The sequence below is a fragment of the Urocampus carinirostris genome, chromosome 12 (genome assembly GCF_059441175.1).
Source record: "Urocampus carinirostris isolate Australia breed hairy pipefish chromosome 12, RoL_Ucar_1.0, whole genome shotgun sequence".
Lineage (NCBI taxonomy): Eukaryota > Metazoa > Chordata > Actinopteri > Syngnathiformes > Syngnathidae > Urocampus > Urocampus carinirostris.
The window spans coordinates 16,412,482-16,438,933 of record NC_142360.1 but is presented as its reverse complement, the minus strand read 5'-3'; the positions used below and the strand labels follow the sequence as shown (position 1 = coordinate 16,438,933).

Sequence of the window (26,452 nt, the reverse complement as noted above, 5' to 3'; positions counted from 1 at the left end):
ACCTATAAATTCACACATAATTTATCACTTGTTACAACTCAAGAAGCAAATGCCAGTAGATATCACCATTGCCCCACTTTAGATAAGATATCAAAAAAAGTCTGCGAGTCCCTTGAAAAAAAATGGTTTCAGTTTGAGAAACCTACCTTTCTTTTGTACTGTTTGTACTGATTCGGTAGAGTTTCTGCCCACAAACCCAATATTAGTCAGATTTGTAATATATTCATACTCTGAAATTAAACACGTTTTACTCTAGGCGATATGTTTTACACACAACGAACATAAAATAAACAATATTCTGGATTATTATATTTTTGTAATAATTAAAAAAAATCAATTAAGGGTTGTATTGGTTTAATTGTTCCAATACAGTATAAATACAGTGCAAATCGGTCATACTTCCAGAATTGCTCCACTCTCTTTATCACCAACTGTTCCTCTTTCTCTCACGGTGTAACATACAATCCTCATACTACCAGGGTGGGTGTGTTTATTTACCTACAAAGTACAACGGAATATAGTTACGGTGGAACAAGAGTATGAGAGCACAGAACTTCTCCACATGCAGATATTATCCCTACTGGATAATCTTGTATCTAAGCTATATTTACAACTATAGAATAAAAAAATGAAATTAAGGGATCAGTTTAAATAGTTGTGAGTCACCAGTATCAAATGGTAGGTAGTGTATGGGGAGAGGACATGTCTTAAACAGGAACGACAACCTGAAACCAATGGGGCAAAATTAGGCACTTCCGCGGCAGACGCATGCATACAGTAGTATCATACGCTTGCTTCGTTTGCAACGAAAAAAAACAACACAGTTTGACTTGATTGATTTGCCGATTCGTGATCGTCGGTGTATACCGAATGGTACCCATCATTGACAAATTTGCCTTTTTCCGTACAGATTTTCTTGTACGTCGTACACGTCTTAAAAATGCATAATAAACATACTTACAGGTTGACAGGTATGCTTGGTGCCAGTACCCCCAAAAGCTCTGAATTTTAAATTGCACGGGCTTGAACTCTCATTCCGTGTTTAAGACCCACGATTTAAAATGTAAAAATGTCTATTGGCTGCCAATGAATGACTTAAAACGACCACTTCTGCGTATCCCATTTACTTTACTTAACATTTCCATACGACATAATTTGAAAAAACGAAAGGGGCAGAGAGAGAGAGAGAAAAAGAGAGAAAAAGAGAGAAAGAGAGAGAAAGAGAGAGAGAGCGCGAGAGAGAGCGCGAGAGAGAGCGAGAGGAGGCGGGAGTAGCGCGTGCCAGTTCAAGCAAACTGCACGGAAGGTTCCGCCAGTGTGGAGGTGACAGCAGAGTATGGAGACGAGGCTCCGGGGGTGAGCTGAGACCGCTTCGGCGAGAGAGGAGAAACCACTCGGCGCTTTCCCCTCTTGAGCCACTCTTTCTAAAGGAATAGGCCGTAAAGAGTCGAACTTTCGGGGGGCATAATAAAGGAATGGCTGAACCTCCGCGGAGGAATTTACTAGCGAAACTCCGAGGAAAAAAGTCCAAGAAAGGAGAGACGCTCGGCGCAGGATTGGGCTTCGCTAACTCTGCGAATGTGGGCCAAGAAGGTAACGAAAAAGTTTTGAAATTGCCACTAGATTCATTCGGAGCTCGACCGCTAGTCCCGCTATCAAGCCTGGATTACTCCGTGGAGAGAATGAGCACATATGAGAATTGTTTTGACGGGACGGCGGTGCGAACCGCGGGGGTTGAGTTGCTCCTGGATCCGTCCGTGGAGTTTTCGGGGTCGGAACCGCAGTTACTTGGCATTCATGATAAGCTCCCGGGGGTTTCGTGTCCAAAAGAGCTGCATTTTGCCGGATATTCGATAACAGACACTAATGCGAGCCACTGGCAACCCGCATGTGATGACACCATCACAATTTCAGGGGGTTTGTCTCTTAGAGAAACGCATACCCAGGGGAAGCACTTTATATCAGTCCCTTGGCAATGCAGCGTGGGCGGTTCCATTGGCTTTGGGGACAATTCAAATCATATTTATTCCTATGCACAGACTGGAACCCATTGTGAGTCCCCGGTTGAAGGTCATTCCTCACATTCCACAATAAGTGCCGTTACAGAAAATGTACATAACACCAAAAACCAAAGTTTGGAGATTCCTGTGCTTCTAAATCCAGCTCCCACTCAAACAGACTTCATCAGGACAATCGAGATCTCCGCATACTCGGGAGACATTAGGGCCCCTACACAGTCCCCTGCCTTCTTCCCAACGGAGCTCGAATTATGTGACATGAATGTTACATCCACGTCTGATGCCAAAGTATCACTAAAGTGTCACTCAGAGAGTGAAGACGACGATTACTATGATAATGAGATTCTACCTTTCTATGAAACTGGAGCAAAACATCATAGAGAAAATGTGATGTCGCTGCTGGATGGAAAACTGGCTGATGAGAGTCACAGTGCCCATGAAACAGACAGGCTTAGAAACCAACTAAAGGAGGCCTATTACCTCCTGATCAATGCTATGAATGATATTAATCTTGACCAGCAGGTAAGTGCTGGTTTAATTGAGCATCACAAAACCTCATCTTGTAGTAGCCCCTCCAGTGATAGCTTGTGCTCACACTTGTCCGCCAAAAATATAGACAGCGATTCATGGTCCTCTGCAGGGGATCAGAACCCCCAACATGTTTCTGACACAGATTCTTTGCTACTAAGTCTTGGTAGAAACATTGAGTCGGGCCTCAAAAGGAGACTCAACAGTTCAAGCATGGACAACCTGTATTCAGCTCAGATAAAACTGATTTTAGTCCGCTCTTTAAGTGAGGGAGACCTCAGGTATCTAGCTGGTCCTTTGCAGGTCATAAGTCCTCTTAGAATCAGTCCAGTTGTGAGTAATGATGGTGAGATTTCCAGACCTCAGGTGGGCGACAATGCCAAGGCTGCCAGTGAGAGTGGCGGTTCAGTTAACAACCTGCCTGGTTCTTCGGACAGCAACGCAGAAGGGTCAGCCCTTCCTGGGCATTATAAGCAGCAGTCGTCCGAGGTGTCGCTGCAGGGGGGCAACTCTCTCAATAAGGGACATGGTGTCACAGTCAACAAAATGCAACAGTGGATGTACAAAGGTCGCCTGTTGTCGTCTGAAATGAAACAACGCATCGAGGGCTCATCATCCGCCCGCCAAAACCTTGAGTATCCATCTCAAGCAAACCTGGGTAGCACGAGGGTCCAAACGTCCAGCCGTGCGGTAAAATCTGTCAAGTCACCCGTGAGCAAGACACCACAGCATTCAGGTAGGACAGCCGCATGGACTCCTGCGGATCTCCTAGATCAGCGAACTCTCATCCTCCTTCCTGTATGATTCCTGTCATCATCCTCCACTCATAGCAAACTCAACCTGGTGGCACTCCTCTTCCGGATGCAAAGCAAAGGGAGCTCTTTGCTTTCTTTTAAGATTCTCTAACCGGTGGCGGGTTTCCTTTTTCACACTAATGTAGGCACATTTTAACACTCAATTAATGGCACATGAGGTTTTAGATTAAATTACTCACAATGGTGTTCAATAACAACTAACCAATTATCCCTGTTTGACGTTTCGGGTGTTGAATTGGTGGGGTTTGCTTTTCTGAATGGTATTTAGGCAAAATGTGTGAAAACATCTGTATCATGAAACCTGGGTTGAATAGGGGAACCAATTATTTTAGATTTTGACTAATTGTTTTTTTTCCCACATTTTACGCTGCTTTTGTAGCATTGTTTCATCGTCCAGCCATTTGTCTTTTCTCATATGCTACAAACCTAGCTATGTCTTCTTTAGAGGAAGAAATCAATGAAATTTCTAAAAGTTCCGATTAAAAACGTGTTTTTTTCCAAACAGTTATATAATTGATTAGTTTCCAATCAATTCATTAGCTGTAGTCGTTAAGAAACTCATACCTAGGAAAACATGCCTGCCTATAAACCTGCCGTGCGTGTTTTGGGGACATTGAAGGAAATCTGAATACTCGGAGAAAATACTCTCAGGCATGGGGAGAACATGCAAACTTTTTACGTGCAGGCAGGTGGCTGGAGTTGAACCTTGAACCTCTGAACTGCTGACGTGCTAACAAGCCACCATGCCACGCATTTTTAGCATCCTTTTTTTATTTGTTTTTGGTAGATGTCATGGGTTTTCAGTGCTCAGTTGTCTTTGCGATTAATGAGGTTAGGGTTAAGGTTAGGGTGATACAACAGTTTAAGAGGAATTTACTTTCCAAATTAATGTTATATTAAAAGTTACTTTTTTAAGTTTCAAACTGGAAAGCATTCCCCCATGGCCAAATTATGAACTTGACAATCGCATTGATCAAATGAAAAATACATTTTGTACGAGTAGTTCCTGACGCACATTTGTGTTTCGTTACTGTTTACATTATATATTATACAGTAAAATACCCGACATTGTAGGACATTGTGTTATAAACATGTCATAAAAGCTAAAAGGTAAAAAATGATTTAAAAAATGGAGATCCCTCTATTTTATTTGATAGGGACAATTTGCATGTACAGTATAATTGATTTCGATTAAAATTGTTGGATCTCGTTTTTATTTTGAAAATGTGGTAATTCATCCACATTTGATTTCAATGTTTTTTTCGTCAATTTTTTTTTTTTCGTATCAGCTATTAGCTAACTGATACCCTTTTAGTCATGTAATAATATAGAAAATATGGCAATATAGTTTCTAATATTTATATTGATGTCGTCAGGACATTTTAAAGCATATAGAGTAAATGAAAGGTTCGATTCTATTTATGCATCTCTAGCACTCCAGTGGCTATTTTATTACTTCTGCTTAATTCAATTAGGAATGTTTTCGCCATTGTTACAGTTATAAGTCTAATGAATAAGTCCTACTAGCAACTGTCTTTGTTTTATATCACCAATAAAAAGCACTATTAAACCATGCAGAGTGGCAATTCACTTATCGCTAGGTTCATATCATGATATGTATTGTATTATATTGTATATAATTCCATCACTATTTGGTTTTAGTTTTTTTTCGAATGGCATAACAACGACTCAGTTTGTTTACTCTCCTTCATCATCCATTATTCATTGTCAATTGGATGTAGCTAATTTGGTTTAACTTTCAAATTGTTGTATTAGATATGTTACAGGAAAAGAGGTTTTAAGACTGTAACATTGTTTTTTATCATACTTTTGCTTTCTGTTAGTGCATGTATGTTCTTGCTGAAGTCACTTCCAGAGAAAATAGTTGAGCTGCCTTGTATGTGAGCTGTTGTTGACTGTCAGCGCTGTGTTGCTAGAAATAGTGAGAGATATCTGTGTCTACTTAGAAGAAGGCCACTGTGTTGCCCTGTGCACAAGCCTGCATGCAGTCATCAGTCATTCATCAACTTATTATTTTATTTATTTGTAATGTTACAATGAACACTTGTAGATTTGTAAATTTAGAAAAGTTGGCACAAGTTCTAATTTCCATCTATAATAACCTTTGATTAAAAAAACAACAGCCACAGCATTTCAACAAAGAGTTAAAATTCCCCAATAATTTAGTCCAGGGGTGTCAAACTCGTTCTCACCGAGGGCCATATCAGCATATCGGAGGTCCATAAAGGGCCAAATGTAACTTGTAAATGGAACTAAATGTAAATGAATGGTACGTAAAATACATGTAGCTATTCTTTCTTGTAAACCAACTCTGCAGTTATTATTTATTTAAGCCACAAACACTACAGTAACATAAAAAAAAAACAATTCCATATATCTTATAAACCCAGTATAACAAAATAATAACATTCTTGGACCTGTTTAGTATAATTTTCAATTCCACCCCACAACATTGATATCGAAATACTGGCATGTAGTGACGTTTAGCTTTCACTTTGCGGGTAGTCGACAAGCGTTTTGGGATATGCAGTTTTTGATCAAAGCACTCTATTGACACGTTTATTTTCAGATGCTTTGACATTTTAGGCTCTCGCTGGACACATAAAATGATGTGGTGGGCCGTATTAGGCCCTGGTCCTGAGTTTGACACGTGTTTTAGACATTCAAATTCGATAAACTAAGTAGGTGAGGACCGATATGACTATTTTACTTTCAATATGATACCAGTATTGCACCAGAAATTTGTCTGATACAGATATCTCCAACATGGTGGATGCCAGGACCAGGGTGTCCCCTAAGGACTCCCTCTTGAGTTAAATTAATTTTGTTAAACTAACTTCATAATGTTTACTGTTGATTGTTATTTTGTTTTGTTGTTTACTGTTTATTTTTGTTATTGGCACTTCAAGTTTAGGATAAAGGTGTTGCTTGTGAGCTGCACCAAATACAAGAATGTTTTATTGCGTAACTACCTGTCTGTTCTTCTCTAGTCCACTGACTCGAATACTGCTTTGAAAATTTCAAATTCTTTAACATACAACTTTTTAAAAAAGTTACAGATATAGTTACTTTCCCTGGTAACTAGTTACTTTTACAATTGAACAACTCATTGAGGACAGTGCCTTTGGACTGGCAGACTGTGCTGGTAGTCCCCCCTTTTAAGAAGGGGGACCGGAGTGTGTTCCAACTACAGATGAAACAAACTTCTCAGCCTCCCTGGTCAGGTCCGCCAGACCCTCTACTTGTCCATCATGATTAGGGAGGAGCTGAGCCGAAACGCAAATCTCTGAATTTACTGGTCGATCTACTTTCCTAACCTCACCTATGGTCATGAATTTTGGGTCATGACCGGAAGAACATATCCCGGAGTGAAATGAGTTTCCTGCGCAGTGCGGCTGGGCTCTCCCTTAGACATAAGGTGAGAAGCTTGGTCATTCGGTAGGGACTCAGTGTAGAGCTGCTGCTCCTCCGCATTGAGAGGAGCCAGTTAAGGTGGCTCAAGCATCTGATAAGGATGCCTCCTGGACGCCTCCCCTCTGGAGGAGTTCCTGGCATGTCCCAAAGGCAGGAGGCCCCCGGGACGCCCCAGTACACAATGGAGAAGCTACCTCTCTAGGCTGGAATGGGAACGCCTCGGGATCCAGTCAGATGAGCTGGATGAAGTGGTTAGGGATAGGGATGTCTGGGCTTCCATGCTGAGGCTACAGCCCTCGCGATCCGACCCCAGGATAAGCGGAAGAAAATGGATAAACGGAAAATCTAATAAAATGCAGGGAAATGTACAAGTAAGGTAACATGATTTGAAAGTGCCCCAAAACTAAACTTCCCTTTTAAGAAAGAATGATTTCCTTAAAATAAACATAAATTGCATTCTTTACAAATAACACAGACATTTGTTGGCAGGACATCATGTGCCTATTTGCCTGCAAAAACACGTGACTTTACTCTGTCATTAATCTATACAGTAAAATGTGTATACCCAAGAGACAATTCTAGTGCAGACGCTAAGTTTGAGGAAACTTTTTTTTTTTTTCAAAGAAAATAAATACCATTTTCCCAAACGTTTGCTTTTTTTTAATTTCCCTGAACATTTCCACAGCTGTGGCCGAAGGAATCCAAAGCAGGCCTGGATCCAGTGCACTAAGTCTGTGGTTGTGTTTGAGGGCAAGGGGGTTGGGCTGTCATGTTGCCTTCCTCCCCAGTCATTAACTCAGGGCAGCTCCATGGTAACTTGCATTTAAAGGAGACATTGGATTGAATTTTTGGGATTCCATTCCCGCTCTTTAACTTGTTTGCGTGGCGTCACTTTCGCCCTATGAATGAACAATGTTTGCTTACTCAAAGGATTCAAAATAACAGGATAATGCAAGTATAACGTGATAGTTATGGCCTCAGGTCAGAATTATGACTACATTTTCCTCACAACCCACTTAACTGGTACTGAATTGTCAGAAGTTTGTTGTGGGTACGTTTTAAAGACGGAGTTGAGTGAGAGCGAAGAAACCTGAGGGTCTAGTAAAGACCAGTAACAGACACAAATGCCAACACACACATTTTCTTATTTAAGCTTGTTAATTCTTTTAAGACAGTATTTTATGACCTTATTTGTAAACAAAGTTTAGGGTGAGGAATTATTACATTTCGCATGTGCTTCTGCTCATCTAAACACAGTAGGAAGATCCATATATTCCTTGTGAAACACCAGTTAAGCTACAAAATCAAAACGTTTTTATTCAACTCCAGAAGTGGTCATTTTTTGTTGTTGTTGTCCAGCATTGTTGGATATGTTATTAAAAATCTAATTAGTTATAAATACTAGTTACTTCATTTATAAAGTAATTGCTGACACCAAAAAGTAACACGTTACAGTAATCCCTCGTTTTTCGCAGGGTTGCATTCCACAAACGCGATGGTCAAAACCTGCGAAGTAGAAAACTTCATTTACTTATTGGATTATCTAATTTTTACTTATTAATCAAGAATAAACCCTATTTACAGGCTCCATTATTTGTTTAACAAATAAGAGTAGTGTACTTTTTACAAATAACTTCTCTACTGTCAAAATATATTGTTAAAAATAATGTTGCTGTTATATTGCACAATGTATGGATTAAGGGCCCGATCCACTTTACATGACACTTTACTGCCATCATGTTGACATTATAAAAAATATTTACTTTTGGGTTCTTTCCTCCAGAAAACATATATTTTTCCATTATCAAACATTTTTGAAAAAGCCCCAGGGAGCCAGTATGGAGCGCCAAAGACCCGCATGTGGCTCCAGAGCGGAATTAGCTGTTGGAGAGTACCAACTTTGTTGGCGATGGAAAAAAATATTTGTTTGTTTAGCCAATCAGAATGCAGAACAAAATGAAAATCCTCATAGTAGCACAACCACAAAGAGTAAACCGCAATAGCAAGGGATTACTGTACTGTGAAAGTAACTATCAAGTTACAAATAACTGCATACTATTTGCTAGTGGTGACAAACAGCAGAATATGCACATTAAAGCTGGTTCCAGTACTTTGATTTGTAGTTAATAAATTTGGCAAGGGTGGGAGTATATACGGTAGGAAGAATATCTACATGAGAAGAAATTCAGCGTTCTCATACTAAGTGCTTGAGTCGGCGCCACCATAACTATACTCAATTGTTCTTTGTGTGTAAATATAAACATCCTTCAGAGATTGCTTTCCCAGGCGAGTTACGTTTGTGACAACAGCTCAGAAATTGGAGGACAGTATTTAATGATCTGCATTTAAAAGAGTTGCGGAGTAACATAGTAACACATATAGCAGTAACCACAGTAGTATTATGAAAAATGTATTAATACCGTTTTACCTCACTATTTACAGATAAAAGTAATTGCATTCCAGGAACGGGTTCATTTGTAACCTATTGATTCTCAACACTGTTGTCCACTGAAAAATAACATGACAGTTGTTAAGAACCAGTTACATTTTATCTCTGGAAAACAGGTTAATGCTGATTGGCCTTTAAAGATACCTCAGTGGCAGGTTAGTGCATACTTATGACAACACCTGGACAATCTCTATTTTTTAGAGATGAAAAAAGATAAAAAAGAACCTTTATTGGTATATGAATGACGATCAACAGGAATGTATGGCAAACTTTAAGAGCTCCTTTCTTGAATGAGAGGCACAACGCTGTACACAACATCGCCAAAAACAGTTGTGTGTTTTGGCTTTGCTCTTATGAAAAGAAGAGGCTGTGAGAAGGAGTGTTGAAAAGGAAGCTGGTGGGAAAGTGGATCAAATCTTTGCAAGAAAAAGCATGCCCATCAGTCCTTCTAAATAATTAGAAAGAGGTTTAGATGGTACTACTAAACATGTTTGATAGTACATCCAGGAAATATGTGTTCCTCTGTTTTTTAGCACTATCGCCAAACCGTAACACTTCTCATCTCAGCGCCACCTCTTCTTTCTTCCTCCCACACTGACTTGCAAACCTTATATTATTGTGCTTAGCCATCTGTTACCTTGAAGGGGTGTGAGATTTATGTTGGCTCAACGCATCCTCGACGCAGTGCCGTGCCGCAGGGAACAGGTTGTGCAGCTCTGTTATGCAAATATATATATATATATATATATATATATATATATATATATATATATATATATATATATATATATATATATATATATTCATCTGGGGGGACGAAAGAATGACCAACTTGGGTGCCGAGGTGCTTAACTTGTTTGGGTGTTTGGGCATTTGGGTTGGCCATGGTCAATTATTTTTTTATTTTTATTTTTTTTGCAACTTTTTCCTTTTTTCCTTCCTCTGTTTTGTTTGTTTATGTGTTTGTCTTGCTGTCGGTCACCCCTCTCGAGGGATATGACCAGGGTAGATAGATGGATAGATAGGTAGATATATAGATAGATAGATAAAACTAGTTTTCTCTGTATTGAGTAATAGGTCACCAGTATCTTTTAGAAATAAAAACAGTGAAACCCAATAAGACCCTTTCAGTTTGACTATGGAGCCATACACCTGTCAATGATGGATTAGTGGATGTTTTCTTCAATACTGATAAGTAAATGGTTAAGTAGAAACTTAAAATAAGGAGAGGAGACGTCATGGATTTTAAACTTGCAAGGAAAACGGGAGAGCCCAATCAACACATAAGAAATTACAACCTGTTCTAAATGCCATGAGTACTTTATTTTTTATCAAATCTCCTAGGTTACAAAAGCTGATCTGCCCAAAAGGGTATGGAAATCATAATACAGCAACATGATTGGCCAGTAGTGACAATGATGAAATGACATGAAATCGATAAAAATAAAAACAGTCGATAACATCAATGTGCAATGAAGTGTGCAATAGAACTGGCTTCCTTTTCCCTTTTGCATACTGACAACCATGCCCCATTGTCCATGTTCAATGCAGAAAAATCCACACTGGAGGTTCGATCTCATGACCTCAGAACTGTGCCGCACACTCGCTAACCACTGCAGCAAATCAGTACTGGGGCTGACATTTTTGGGGTGGGTTCGAGCAGCGGTGGCAAAATTTGTGATCGGTGTGCCACATTTAATCCAACTACTTTTCATTTTTTTCTTTATCACTATATATAATGTTGGATAGATTTGGTTTCTTTTATCAATTATATCTCACATCTTGTTGATCGTAAGACCATTTTTTGGTTGCTTATCTATAAGTTTGAAGCCTGAAATAAAGCAATATGACAAAGTCTTTGGACGGCAATACCTTTGCAAGGCACTGTATGTATAAAAAACAGTAATATAATATAACTACAGTATGTAACAGGTTGATTAACAACGTCAGGGATGTTCAAGACCACTTTTTTCAGACCAAAACTGATCAGAGTGCTCTATAGTTTTGTACTCACAGATACTAAAAAAACAAAAACGGGGTCTAATTTCAAGTTACCGGTCTAAATAGGTTCCTACCCTCACCAATTGTCATGAACTGTGGGTCATGACCGAAAGATCAAGATCCTAAATACAAGCGTACGAAATGAGTTCGCAGGATGGCTGGGCTCTCCCTTAGGGGCAGGGTAACAAGCTTGGTCATCCGGCAGGGATTCTGCGTTGTAGAGCCACTGCTCTTCTGCATTGATTAAGATTCAGATTCAGATTCAGATCTACTTTATTGTCATTCTAGTACACGTGTATACAGAACGAAATGTCGATGCATCTGCCCCCCACAGTTTCCTTGAATGTACAGATATAAATAAAGTTGTATTGTAATTGGCTACGTATAGTATTTTACCATAGTGCCGATAGTGCAAGAAGACTAGCTAACCAGATGTGCAAAATGGGCAGTCAGGTTAACAAGTCAGGTACACAGTAACATTAACACTGTAACAATAACGCTGTAATTACCGTAGTGCAGAGAGCAATGTGCAATGAGTGGCAAGCTATAAAAAACTGCCAGTAGTGCAAAAAGTCAGATTAGCAGCCGTTTAGATTTAAGTTAACTATATGTTAGATTGACCATTTAACAGTCTAATGGCCAGGGGGACTAGACTATTGCGGAGCCTGGTGGTCCTGCACCGCGCACTGCAGAACCTCTTCCCAGAGGCTAGCAGAGTGAACAGTCCATGATGGGGGTGAGAGGGGTCCCCGGTAATGTTCTTAGCATGGGATAGGCAGCGCTTCTGGCCAATGTCCTGAATGGAGGGAAGTGTAGTCCCGATTATTTTCTCTGCTATCCTCGTTACCCTCCTCACACTACCCCAGTCGGTAGCGCTGCAGCCTCCACACCACACAGAGATACAGCTGGTCAGGATACTCTCTATGGTGCCCCTGTAGAATGTGATGAGGGAGGGTGGGGGCAGGTGGGCTCTCCTCATCCTCCGCAGGAAGTACAGGCGCTGCTGTGCCCTCTTAACCAGTGATGCAGTGTTCACGGACCAGGTGAGTTTGTTTGTAATGTGCACCCCTAGGAACTTGATACTGCTGACAACCTCCACAGCCTTGTTGTTGATGCAAAGTGGGGCATGGTTGGGCTGGTTTTTCCTAAAGTCGACAATGATCTCTTTAGTTTTGTCAACATTCAGGACCAGGCTGTTGTCCCTGCACCAGCCCACCAACTGCTCCACCTCCTCTCTGTAGGCTAGGTCGTTGTCATCCCTGATGAGGCCCACCACTGTTGTGTCGTCAGCATACTTCACGATGTGGTTTGTGGCGGACCTAGGGACGCAGTCGTGTGTCATCAAGGTGAACAGCAAGGGGCTTAGGACGCAGCCTTGGGGGGAGCCCGTGCTGAGGTAGATGACATCTGAACTGTTCTGACCTATCCGCACTGATTGGGGTCTGTCACAGAGGAAGTCCAGCAGCCAGTTCCGCAGGGGGGTGTTAAAACCCAGGAGTCTCATTTTGTCTACCAGATGTTGTGGGATGATGGTGTTGAATGCTGAACTGAAGTCCAGGAACAGCATCCGCACATGGGTGTTCTTCTCCTCTAGATGTGTCAGGCTCAGGTGAAGCGCAGAGGAGATGGCATCCCTGGTGGAGCGGTTTGTCCTGTAGGCAAACTGAAAGGGGTCGAATGAGGAGGGGAGACTGGAGGTGATGTGTTCTTTAACCAGTCTCTCAAAGCACTTCATTATGATAGGAGTCAGTGCAACGGGCCGGTAATCGTTGAATGATAAGATCTGGGGTTTCTTTGGCACTGGGATGATGTTGGCAAATTTGAAGCATGATGGTACTTTGGTTTGGTCTAGCGAGGTGTTGAAAATGTCTGTTAGTACACAAGCCAGCTGATCGGCGCACTCCCTAAGTACCCGCCCCGGAATGTTGTCCGGGCCTGGAGCCTTCCTTGTGTTGACCCTTCTCAGGGTCTTCCTCACGTCAGATGAGTCCAGGTGGAGTGCTCTTTCGTCCTGATTTGGAACCGCTTTCGCTGCAGTGGTGCCGTTTTGTGCCTCGAACCTTCCAAAGAATTTGTTGAGGTCATTCAGAAAGTCCATGCTAGTGTCCTGCACTGGGGCGGTGGTTGGCTTGTATTTGGTAATGGCCTGAATGCCTTTCCACATATCCCTGGTGTTGGTTTTGTTGAGGAAACGTTCCTGGATTTTTTGACTGTACGTTCGCTTTGCTAGTCTGATAGCACGGTTCAGGTTAGCCCTCGCTGATCTCAGCGCCTCCATGTCACCAGATTTAAAGACAAAGTTCCGTACTTTTAGTTGTTTGCGTATCTCAGCAGTCATCCAGGGCTTCTGATTGGCACGGGTGCATATAGTTTTGGTATTGCTGACGTCTTCTGCACATTTACTGATATAGGCTGACACAGAAATGGCGTACTCATCTATATTTATTTTGTTGTTGTAAGTGGCAGCCGATTTAAACATGTCCCAATCAGTGCAATCAAAGCAGTCCTGTAGTGCCTCCATTGCCCCCTCAGACCACACCCTCACCTGCTTCTCTGTAGGGGAGCCAGCTGAGGTAGCTCAGGCATCAGGTAAAGATGCCTACTAGACGCCTCCCTCGGGAGGTGTTCCAGGCATGTCCCACTGACAGAAGGCACTTGGGCTGATCCAGGACACACTGGTGAGGTCACTTTTTTAGGCTGGCCTGGAAACACCTCGAGATCCCATCAGGTGAGCTGTATGAAGTGGGTTGGGATAGGGAGGTCGGGCCTCACTTATGAGGCTGCTGCCTCCGCGACCCGACCCCAGATAAGTCAAACATGATGGATGGATGGATCCACACTGCGGGTAAATCTTTTTTTTTTTTTTTTCCACATACGCAACCTGTATCCGATCTGATAAAGTTAGTCTGAACGGCCCATATCTGTTTTTTTTTTTTTCACACCAGACCCAGGCCATTTTCATATGTGGTCCTAAATCCGATACATATTCGATATTTTGAAATTCAACTTCTGTCTGAACGGTCAAGGCGCATTCATGCAACATGTACGTCATCGATAGGCGGCAGATGTCACTATACTGCCTTCAACCAGCGGGAGAAAGCAGAGAAATAAACAACATCAGCTGATGAAAACACGGAGTTACATTAAATCACACATTGATGGTAGAGGAACACTTGTTTATTTTGTAACCCGGGAGCAACCAACATCGCATTGCATGTCCCTCGAGTTTGTTCTTAATGGGGTAGTATCCACCAGTGGAATTTACCAATATTTACATTTAAATCCCACCACACAGATAACATTTAACGGGAGTGAAGTGAGGTTTAGATTTAATTAATATTGGGGAGGACAACGCTCTGCTGTTAATATCCATGAATACTTTAACAAACAAGAGTGCATTGTGTGTGACGTTAAATGTCCTCCTGTGCATGTGTGACAGTTGTGGCGATTAAGTCGCATACAAGTTACATTAAGTTGGAAATGTGAACAATCTCACCGAAACATCGGATTTCACCCAAAATTGCACATTAAGCTCTGCAGACATTTTTCCCCAGAAATGACAATTAATGGGAATTTAGTATCCCTCGCTTCCCAAAAAATCGTGATTGACAGCTTTTAGCCATAGATGATCTAATGGCATAACACAATTGATTTATGTTAGGTGAGCAAAAAAGTTTGGCAGGGGAAACAGTTAATGCCGTAAACCTTAAGATGTTGTCTGGAATGCTGTTCGTGTCAGCACACGTTTCCCCTTCCAGTTATGAAAGACCCCTACAAGAAAATGGCAAGCTGGCATGTTGATAACATTTTCTTATTCCTCTTGTCTTGAGTGACAAGCAGCATTGAAGCTTGGACTTGAATGGACATTGAATAATCCTGTTTAGATCGGCACCTAACTAGTTACAATATATATCAAATGTGCTAAAGGAAAACAAATACAGACGGTCCCCTACTTACGACCATTCGACTTACGTAAAAGGGTAGATACTAACATTTCTTTTGGGATGTCGAAAAATATCCAGACATTGCTGTAAGTTAGATTTTTTTATTGTGTGCACCTTTTTCCAAGTACAGGACATTACTGTGGTGCTTCTTTCCGACGCTACTGAGAGGTCACCCAGCATCCACCCGGAAGTAAAAAAATCGCTTCCTCTTTCTAGTTCGTATGGAAACACACAGTGATACGTGTACTGAATTTCCAGCGCTCTCAGAACTTTGGCATTTTATTGTTTAATATCTCGTGCATCCATTCAATATTGTTGGTGTAAAGTGTAAAGAAGAGGCAAGCCGTTTCTTTTGAAGTGAAACTGGAATAAGAAAGCTTGATGCGGTTGAGATAATGGTCGGAACGCTTTTTTTTTAATCACTTTTTAACACGCAGGAGGACCTCATGAAGCACATCTTACAAAAGTCAGTTAAACGTCTCTTCATTTATGTTTATAGAGCATATTATTTTATGAAATGTTTATTTTTAGTACAAAACAATACCTGTTACTTAAAGAAGCCTTAAACATTCTTATATGAACCTTAAACATACAAAAAATAGTTCATATGTCGGGCAGTGTCTGTACTTAAGTCTAAACTTCAGTAGACATTCAAAATAAGGAGAGAAGACATCAATGGATTTTTAACTTGCACGGAGGACTAAGAAGAGGGGCCTTCAGATTGTTAGATCCCACCTCGTTCTAAAGCTCTCATCTGAACCACTCTCTATTAACCCTTTAACGTAGCAAAACACAGATCACCCCTGAGGGGTCTTGGAATCAACAAACTGCAACACAATTGGCCGATAGCGACAAGATGTTATAGTTAAAATATCAAGGTCAAGTCAAGTCATGTTTGTTTGTATAGGCCTTAATCACAAAAAGTCTCAAAGGGCTGCACAGATGAAAGACTATTGCAAACTATTATTACAGACTATTATGACACCATCCCCTCATCTAAAACCTACATGAGGGCAAATGATACACATATTATCAACATAAAATATAGATGATTCATATGCTACCGAGTAGAAGTGTGTTTTAAGATTTAAACATTTTCACTGAGGTTGCAGATCAAATCTCAGGGGGAAGAGCATTCCACAGCACAAGGGTGGACAATTATAGTCAAATTTTCATTGTCATCCTATGAAATCTCATTTGCATTTTTTCCAATATTAAAAACAGAATTAACTTTGTCATGGTTGCCATGGCGCCCAATTGGTCCCGGCCGTGTGGCGGCAGGTTCTGTCACGGTTGCCACGGCGCCCAATTTTGTTCTTGCCCCGAGTTGTTTGATTTTGACCACTTCCTCGTGGTGATCAATCTACTTCCGCGACCAACGATCCACAGATCGAGTGTGCGCTCATTCCTCCTCTCCCCAATAAACTGTGAGTAACGTTATGCGATTGGGTTCAGCTTCCTGTTTCCTGTTTTGGTTCTTGACATAACTTATTACTCAGTATTATTACACCATGTTTTCATGTATACTTGGTGATACGGTGGTGTTACAATGTTCTTTGCAAACGGTATGTAAAATAAAATTCTGTTTAAAAGGAGGCTACGTAAAGAGCTATCTGTGTATAGTTTTCTTCAATTCAGCTTTTTAGGCTTCTAGACGTTGATGTCATCTAAATATTTTCCCATCCGCGCTAGATAGCATTTAGGATTTTTTCTGACAGGAAGACTTTTAAATGTAGTGCCTGGAAGGTTTCATCCAACTCACGAGACAACAGAAAATTGAATCCCTGATAAAAGCACGGATTTTACAGGACTTCGTGATCCGTTGCTTTCTTATTACCAAGGTGGAAAGATGTTTGCTGACAGTGGTGAAGTAATCCCTTGTGCAATGTCGAAAACTGACATTTCAGCATTTCGGTGCTCAAAATCACAGATGTTTTCCAACCACAAAGAAATTCCCGCTTTTCCCCACTAAACTAGAAGGAATCATGAGACTGGATAACTTTCCTCATGACATTGAGACGCACATCCAAGATTTTAGTGCCACAATTTTTTTTAAAAGAAGGTAAATTAAGATTACAATTTCAAGTTGAACCGAAATTTTTAAACCGTTGAAACTAAAGCTCTGAAGTAAATTACCCTTATTTCTTTTCTGCATTTTCACCTCTTGAGTGACCTACCTGATTGCTTGTAAAAAACAAAAATGCTCAGCTTTTGTGGGGGCAGTTCTCGCATTTGGGGTAACCAACCTGACTGCTGTAAAAGATAGCATTGATATTAAATGTCATTCTGGCCTGCTAGAGTGCAATGTCTTTCTGGAAAAAAAATTGTAGGCAGAAAAACCTTTTGGGCATTTTTTCCACTTAAAGATTCATCTTTCTAACTAACTGGAAGACATTGTGTTAAAATGGAATGTTGTCCAGGCCTGGAAGAACGTAATGTCTTTCTGGAATAACTGCTGACTAGGCAGAACCGAAAGTGCTTGGTCTTTTTTTTTTGGCGTTGTAGTTTCACCACTAGAGTGACCTACCTGATTGCTTGTAAACAATTATGATACTGGCCAAACTTGTTCTGGCCTTGGAGAGTAGAATGTTTTTAGGGAAAAACTGCTGATTAAGCAAAACCAAAAATTCAAAGCAATTTATTTATCTATTTATACATTTATTTATTTTGCATTTTCAACTCTAGAGTGATCTACCTGATTGCTTGTGAACAATTATGATCCTGTCCAAATCTGTTCCGGCCTGGGAAAGTAGAATGTTTTTTCTGGAAAATCTGCTGAGTAAGCAAAACCAAAAGTGCTAAACAATTTTTAATTTTTTTTATTGTTTTGCATTCTCACCTTGACAGTGACCTACCTGATTGCTTCTGAACAATTATGATCCTGCCCCAGCCTGTTCTGGCCTGAGAGAGTAGAATGTCTTTTTGGGAAAGCTGAGGACTCAGCAAAACCAAAAATGCCAAGTCCGCTTTTCTGTGGCAGTTTTCACATCTGGGGTAACCTACCTGACTGCCTGTAAAGGATGGTGATCATATCTAAACTCCTCCCCTCTTTTATTGAGTCGACAGACACACATATATGTACACACACACACACACACACACCTACTCCCTTAAAACTTAAAAATTCAACCGTTTTTGTGCGTAGTTGTGCATATTTATGCAACATAGACCCCAAACCGGCCTTTATTTGCTCTCGGGTGATAATTAACACGATCATTTTTCGCAGTCTTGCTATAAATTGATAAATACATAATACTATTATATGCTAAGAATTTGTTTTAATACATTCTTATTACCAGCTCGGTGGCCTTGGGGGTATGGCGCCCGCCCCGAGACTGGGAGGTTGTGGTTCAAGCTTCGGCCATGTCATACCTAAGACTTAAACATTGGTACCCGTTGCCTTCCTGCTTGGCGTTCAGCATTAGGGGTTGGAATTGGGGGGTTTGGTCACCTAATGACTCCCAACACCTCAGTTGGGTTGAGCGAGGGGGCTGGGAATCCCCTCCTCTAAATCAATCTCCCAAAAAAAGTCAGAAATGACTCTAGCCACCTCCCACTAGGGGGATATGGCTTTGGTATATATGTAAATTCTTATTAAACAAACAAAACAATGCTCCAAAAAGTCCTGGACAACAGCGTGGTACAAAATAATTGTGGAGAGACTTAAAATGCCAATAACACAAGCAAGTTCCCCCCACTTTAGGTAAAGTGGTGGGTTATGATGAAAAAAAACTTGGTGCAAACCTGAATAGTCTCCCTTTTTATAGTCATTTTTTTCTGGGCATTTTAACTTAATAGTGAGGAAAAATAACAGAAGAAAGGAAATGATGATGGTGTGCCTGTGCGGTATACAATATATCTTCAAATTCATGCCCACACTCTGTGGTTGTCATTCACATGTGATTTCCACCATGTTTTTTCTTCTTCGTCAAACTGGCACTTTCTTCTTTGTGTATGGGGCTTCCTTGCCTCCACACATGAAGAACATGCTGTGACACGAAGAGGAAATTGGTGCATACTGCATTCTGCATTTGAGGTTGAAGCAGAGATGAAAATGTCTGTTTAACTTGGTTAAACACTGTTGTTCTGAAAAAACATATTACATCCACATGTAAAAGTTTTTTCGCTTGGTAAATAATTGCATCAAGAAGGATCAATGAAGTATGACTGATCTGCACGGCGACAGTATTGGTATAGGATAGAAAGAAGTGGTACATAGTGGTACATCCCTCAGTTTTCATGGTTAATGGGGACCAGAACCACCCGTAAAAAGCGAAAATCCGCAAAGTAGCATCGTACCTTTATAAAAGCCCCCAAAGCGTTAAACTTCCCTTGTGATGTCATTTCCGACTGAGAGTATATGACTAACAAAATAACAATTACAGATCTCCAAATGATAACACAGCACATAATTGCAGTGACTACATGATGTTATTGTTATTATACAAAAGTAAAACAAAATTTCAGTGTAAGAAAGCAATTTAAAGAGCGGCACACTAGCTGCATGCTAGCATCTGCTTCCCTCAAATGGAGACAAATTTCTGAGATGATTAAAATAATACCCTTACAAATGTAGTGGTTTGCCAAGATATAAAAAATGTGAAGGTGACAAGCCCAAAATGGAATGGTTGTATTTAATTCCTGCACTAGCCTCTAGCAGCTTGTTATTGTAGGTTGATTTAACATGGGAATGCTCTGGCCTTTGCGGCAGGTACATTCAGATAACGGAGTCATATCAGTAGTTATTTTACACTTTTCTGTCAAAACATTACTTTGTGTCCACTGCTCTCTCAGTCAATTGGAGCACATGACAACAAAATGTGACATGAAGCTTTTTTAGTGCAGTTGCAATTCAATATTGTTATTCCACAAATGTGAGAAGCATGAATCTCCATACAGTATCAAGAGCATCTTGAGATTTTTCAGATTTTTCATCGCCAAACTGGCCACAATCTTGTGATCATAATATATCTGTTTTTCAAAGTTTTAAGTATTGTTTTTCAATGTATATGTGTGTTTCCAAAGAGTTCAATTTTGGTTTCATGATACAGATATTTCAAATCAGGGCATGAAATAAATTCAATCTGGATTAGGATTGAATTTCAGTTTGAAATTGAGATAAACAAATTCTTGCCACCAGGGTGATGTGGTTGTTTCGGGCACAATGAATGTAGGTGCCTTGAGTTTACTGGTGAACAGTCCAGGTTGCGATCTTTCTCTGGGATTGGCATGGCAAACCCGTGATCTTTTTGGGGGCAAGGCGGAGACAAAACTGAATGGCTCCTGATGTCAATGTCATCTTCTCTAACCCTCTTTTCTCTCACATATCCAGCTCTCACTGAGAATGTCCCAACTCAAGAGGCTGCCAGAGCCAATCATCTTTCAGCATGGCGACCACACCTCCACACCATCACAGTTGCCAAGAAGCGCAACTGGCTGCAGCACAGTACACCCACAAAGAACCCATGCAATAAGGATGAGCTGCAAGGCAAGCTAGGAAGTGAGGAGGAGGCCTGCCCAGGCTATACTCAGCTACCACCTCCACCAAGTCCATCACCCGAGCAAGTGAGAAGTTCAGGAGACCCGTCTTCAAGGCCAGACCAACTACATCTACCCAAGGTTAATATTATATTAAAAATATCAATTTGGTGCTTAAAGATAACCAGGTTTGATCTCACTGATGGAACAGCTCCTGACCTTAAGGTCAGTCAAGTAAATGTGTACAGACGCTGCCCTACTTATGGACGATTGTTTGTAAATTGAATTTGTTCGTAAGTTGCTTCAGTGCTGTATTTTGTATGATTAAGGCTTGTTTAAGTAACCTGTATTGTTTTGTACTAAAAAATAAACATTTCATCAAATAACATGCTCTATAAAGATAAATAAAGTTAAATGTAACTTACTATTGGAAGATAAGCTTCAAGATGTCCTCATCTGTGTCAGAGAGTGGCCAACAAAAAGCGATCCAACCATTTTCTCAACCGCATCAAGCTTTCTTATTCCACTTTCATTTCAAAAGAAACGGCTCGCCTCTACTTTATACGTTACTCCAACCATATTGAATGGATGCACGAGCTATTAAAAAATAAAAATGTCAAAGTTCTTAGCGCGCTAAAGATAGTATCGACATAATATAGACAGTATGGAATGTTTACACACGCACTAGGAAAGGGAAGCGGATATTTTTTCTTCCGGGTGGATGCTGGGTGACCTCTCATAGCGCCACACAACGGTAGTAGCAGAAAGAAGCACTACAGTAATGTCCTGTACCCGGAAAAAGGTGCACACAGTACAAATTCTAGCAATGTCGGGATATTTTTCGACATCCCGAAAAAAATGTTCGTATCTACCGTTTATTTTAAGTCGAATGATCGTAAGTAAGGGAGCGTCTGTATAAGATCCAAAGCTGAGTTTTTTCAAGAGACAAAAAGGCAAAAGAGTTTTTTTCTTTTCTTCTTTTTTGTTGTTATGCATAAAACAAGGCATAGGCAGTCACTTTCTTAGTGTTTCGCCCAGTCTTGCAATTCACATTTATATAGTGGTGTCAGGTTAAACCATTGTCAAAACCATTTAACATATTTCATATTTTTGAATAAATAAAGACGAATTTGGGATAATTTACCATCGGCCACTGTTCCGATTAGCAGATTCGCCATCTTTAACGCATCTGACTTAAGTGTTTCACCAATGGTGTGTGGCTTGCTCTGCTTTATGATCATGTACACAACTCTGAATGATGCTTTGACGATCGGTTTGTTAGTGGGTACAAATCTAAGACCAAGCAGAGCGGCCTTATCATTGAATCGGGCTCTCTTAAACTTGAATTCAGCAAGTATTGTGTTCTTACATTACCTCTCTAAATGCAGCTTCTCGATTTGTCTCTTTAGTTTTGCCGGTGCAAGGCTAGAGTTTCTTAACTTGTCATACAGATAGGAGGCTGACCACCATCCAATTCCGTGATACATGAGAATCCATATCGAACATATTTGTCCTGCCACTTTCTTTTTTTGCTTGAGCTAATATGGATTGAAATATAAAGAAAGTAATTACACAACGTATTCCTGAGTGCACTAAATTCTGCTTAGCCTTGATGGGCCAAGCAATGTCCAAACTTCGGACAGGTACTTAAAATCCTTGAAAATGCTTTAATTTTAATGTTGTGTTTTCAAGGTCGAGAAATGCTTGCATTTTTGGTGAAGTGCTGAAAATGTTTTAAATTGTTGCGATTGCCATGTTTTTTGGCAGTCTGACTTTATAGACCAAGAAAATAAATGAAGACATTTTAAAAAAAGGGTATGAAAATGACACAGACACGGCTTGTTCTGGTGTCTTGTCATTATGGCGTTGTCATATGAAGCATTACTGCCCCCTACTGGTCGCACCTAATAGGATAGCTCTATTTAGTAAACTGGCTCTTTTGGCTCCCAAACGGCTCCTTTGATTTTTTTTTTGTGATATATAGATATATATATATATCCATCCAGTCTTAGGGAAGCATACAACTCAGTCGCTCATGCACATTTAGGGACAATTTGGCCTGGCCAATTAACCTGACATACATGTCTTTGGAATGTGGGAGGAAAATGGAAATTATGGAGGAAACCTATGCAGCAAGCATGGGCAGAACTGGAATTGAACCCTGGACCTCTGCCGTGTTGGGCTGCACCGTAACCATCCAGCCGCCATGCCGCCCCAATATTATATCTATAACAGTAAAACATTATGCACCAAATTATTTTGTAAATCAATATATTTTGCAGATCCCTGCAAAACACATGAAATATGAATTAAAATATTCACAGATATTCAAAAAAGAATTGTAAAATGCAAAACAGATTTAAAGTAAAAAATCCACACAAAATCCATGTAAATGCAAAACATTAAAGTGAAAATTATAAATATGAACTCTTCAGTGCTATAAACAAACAATAGAATGGGAAAAAAACAATCAACAAATCATACTTAACCAATTTAGACACAGATTCTCTGAAAAACACGCAAAAAATATAAATCAAGTAAAACAAAGATCAAAAGATAAGAAGTCTCTAAGATTGAAAGATTTGATGCACTCTGCTTCAGAGCGATCAATTAAATAAAAATCTGTCTAAATTTGGGTCATTTTTTCTGCTTTTCTTACTGTTATTCTTTTTTTTCTTTTTGTCCTACGTATTGAATTCAAATATTACCCAACACCTATAGAGCCCTTTTCATGTTAGTAAAAGAGTGTTACGTATTAAAACTGTGCATGCATTGTTTGAGCAGAATGGCAGAATTCATGTCAATTTATAGCAGCCCATTGACCCAAAAAGATCTTATAAAGGAACAGCTCAAAATAGCACTTGTATTTGCTAGCAGCAAGATAGCGACTTTATTTTAGTCTTCAAAGTCAACAACAATAACAAAAATAAATCAAAATTTTCTTCCTTTGAAGGTACTGGAATAATTGAAAAATAAGCCTTGAAAGTTTTTTAATTTGGCCATAAAAAAGGAACCCTGCACGTGATAATCTGACCCCAGTGATGGCCAAGTGGGGCATGTCATTGCGTGTAGACATGATGAGTCAGTGTGTCTTCCCTGTTATGCAAGGTTGTAGCCGTTTTCAGAAGATGGGAGTGGGTGCTGATCTGAACAGAAGAAAGTGCTGAAATTCTTAGATGGTGTTATTAGAGCAAAACACCATGTTGAATGCGTTTTTAATGATAAATTGGCATTAAAATGGCCAAAGGCTCCAAAAAGTTGATTTGGTCGATTAGGCAGTGTGAATCAGCACACCAATGTTCCCATGTGTGACCCAATGGTCTTAGCTGGTTTAAACTAGATAGAGTGTGCAATAGTGCTTTTAGATAGGAATGTGCAAAGCAAGGACAGTCACAGAAACCTAGCTAGTCAGCTCAAGTCTCCCATCTGATATCTGATAGGCTTAATCTAACTTGGACGAGTAACTTAACTCACAGGTTTAATACTTAGCTCATTTACACATTTATTAAAGCAATTGTTTTCTCTTTCTTCTTGGCTCCTAATTTGATTTAGGCGAGTGTCTCTACCCACCCAGGGAGTGTGGACCCAGCAGAAGAGAACGATGCAGACGACGAAGGCGAAATATGGTACAACCCGATTCCCGAAGACGACGAGGTCGTGGTGTCCAATAGACCCTCCATTCGGCTGCTTGACTCCCCTCAAATTGAGGCTCAAAGAAGACTTTGCAAAGATCCTAATGGGAGGATCCCGGAGACCAGTCTGCCAGACTTGCTTGGGGCAGGCAGTTCAGCAGATGGCGGACAAGGAATTGCAGTACAGCTAACAGAAGCGCAACAACAAAACACACAGATGCTTGCTTCTACACTTCAGATAGAAGGAGGGACCTCCACCAGCAAATCAATAGGTATGTCAAGACACAGATTGGTTTCTGACCAAAGAACTAATATTACTCCAAAAGGCACTTTTATTTGATCTAAAATATGATTGAATGGTGGTTGAGAATCAGTATCATACTAATCGAGGCTAATTGGTTGGTTGAATTCTGTGGTGATAAAGTCTCACAGCTAGCAAGCTACAGTGGTACATATTTCTGCCCCAGAAATCGTGAACATAGCATTTTAAGTGGTCAATATTGTAGAAACAATATAAATATTTTTTCAATAAATCAAGAGCTCGGAAAGACTTTATCATAAAAAATATAAATGAAAATGCAATGTTAATTCGAGGCTTAACATAAATAAGTTCCCAACAGACCGTTTTTCGGGTGAATGCAGACGGAAACACAAACCTTATCTCTACCGACCGCCATGTTGATCAGCCTTTTACACAGAATGACTTCTGTGGGCGAAAGCTTCAAAAGCTTTGCCGTGTCTATTCCACCATGTTAAGGGTCTCTCCAATTTCAACCTTTAAAAACACAGTTTTGCTTCTCTGCGTGGTCAAGAAATTTGCTGGGCAATTCACGTCATTCACGATAAAAACATTTTTTTGACTTCAAATCAAAGTGGAATTTCTTTGCAGTTTTCCGATCAAAAATGGAAACAGCACCAAGTTTTCCAACATAATGTCAAAGCCTGTAACAACGAATGACTGCTTCCTAAATAATGAATGTTACTTCGCCTTTATCTTCTTACTGCATCTTGCTGAACAGGCAAGGTGGTGCTGCTCATCTTTTCACTAACATTAACATCATTTAACTGATTTGAATGATTTATGCTGAACTACCAGCAAGGATGGACATGAAAACATGCAAGAACTTCATGTTTGGGTGAATCAGTTTTTGGTCTGCAATGCTATAGGGCTATTTGGTGGGTAAAGGGCTCATGAAACCCCTGCAAAGAGGTTGGAGATAACTTGCTTTTATTTTAAAGGCTCATTCATCAATATTGATTTATATAGTACAAGAGTAAATAATTACAAACAAAGAAGAACGGATAGCTAACTATGAATAACGTCCTGTTTACTGAATTTTCATTATTTTTTTCGAGGAAATTACTACCAACTTTGCTTTACAAAATCAATGACGACCAACACACAACGTTTTGGCTCAGCTTTATGGTCTTTCCCAACTTCAGACCTGTGATCCTTTCCTCTGTGGCAACATGGTTGTTTGGACCATTTGGCACATTCTGAACCGAGCCTATAATTATTCCTTTGCACAACACTTTTCCATGGCATGCAAACAGCTATTTACTTGTTGAAGAAGCACAAGCTTGAGTGGTTTGTTATTTGTGTATGCTGCCGGAATTAGATACTTTAGATTTACCTCTTTAAGTAAAATATTTTCTGCAAGAATGAAGAATGAGCTCGGGTGTTGATTTAGCTATTTTTTAAACAGCAAAACTGTTCACTTATTTAAATGCAAGTGATGAACTGTGTCGTAAGTGGCTATTCTCTCGTTGGATTAGTTTATGCTCCTGACTTGTGTTTCACAGTCATAAACTTGTCCTTTCTTTGAGATTGTGTCTGTTTACTGTCAAATTTAATGATTCTCTGAGTTTAAGTTCACTAATAGTAGCTGTTTGAGTGACAGCCAAATTTGTAAGTAAAATACAGAAAATAGTGTGTGAGTGCTGTTCTAACATGTGCACCAACAAATGAAAGATTGGACTATCATCTTTCACCACAAAAGAAAATATTTGGTCCAAACGTGTTTTTTTTTCCTAGCAATTTACTGTAAAAAATAGGTAAGGTTTCAGTCAAATCCAAGGATTTGGAGCAAAATCAGAAAACAAGCTTTTTGTGTAAAGATGTATTTGATGGAAGTTAGCACTTACCTTTACT

The 26,452-nt window shown here is 40.0% G+C and overlaps 1 protein-coding gene across 2 annotated transcripts in view; it reads left to right on the top strand.

Moving 5' to 3' along the window:
- Positions 1-1,271: 1,271 nt before the first annotated feature.
- Positions 1,272-26,452, top strand: part of syde2 (synapse defective 1, Rho GTPase, homolog 2 (C. elegans)) — a 64,312-nt gene continuing 39,131 nt past the window's right edge. The window contains exons 1-3 of one of the 2 annotated variants that reach the window (XM_088350504.1): positions 1,272-1,593; positions 20,523-20,809; positions 24,221-24,572. In XM_088350504.1, the coding sequence (XP_088206630.1) occupies positions 1,476-1,593; positions 20,523-20,809; positions 24,221-24,572 (757 nt within the window). In that variant the 5' untranslated portion in view covers positions 1,272-1,475. Of the gene's footprint in view, positions 3,283-20,522; positions 20,810-24,220; positions 24,573-26,452 lie in introns of both variants that reach the window. The other variant, XM_088350503.1, reaches the window with a different exon arrangement.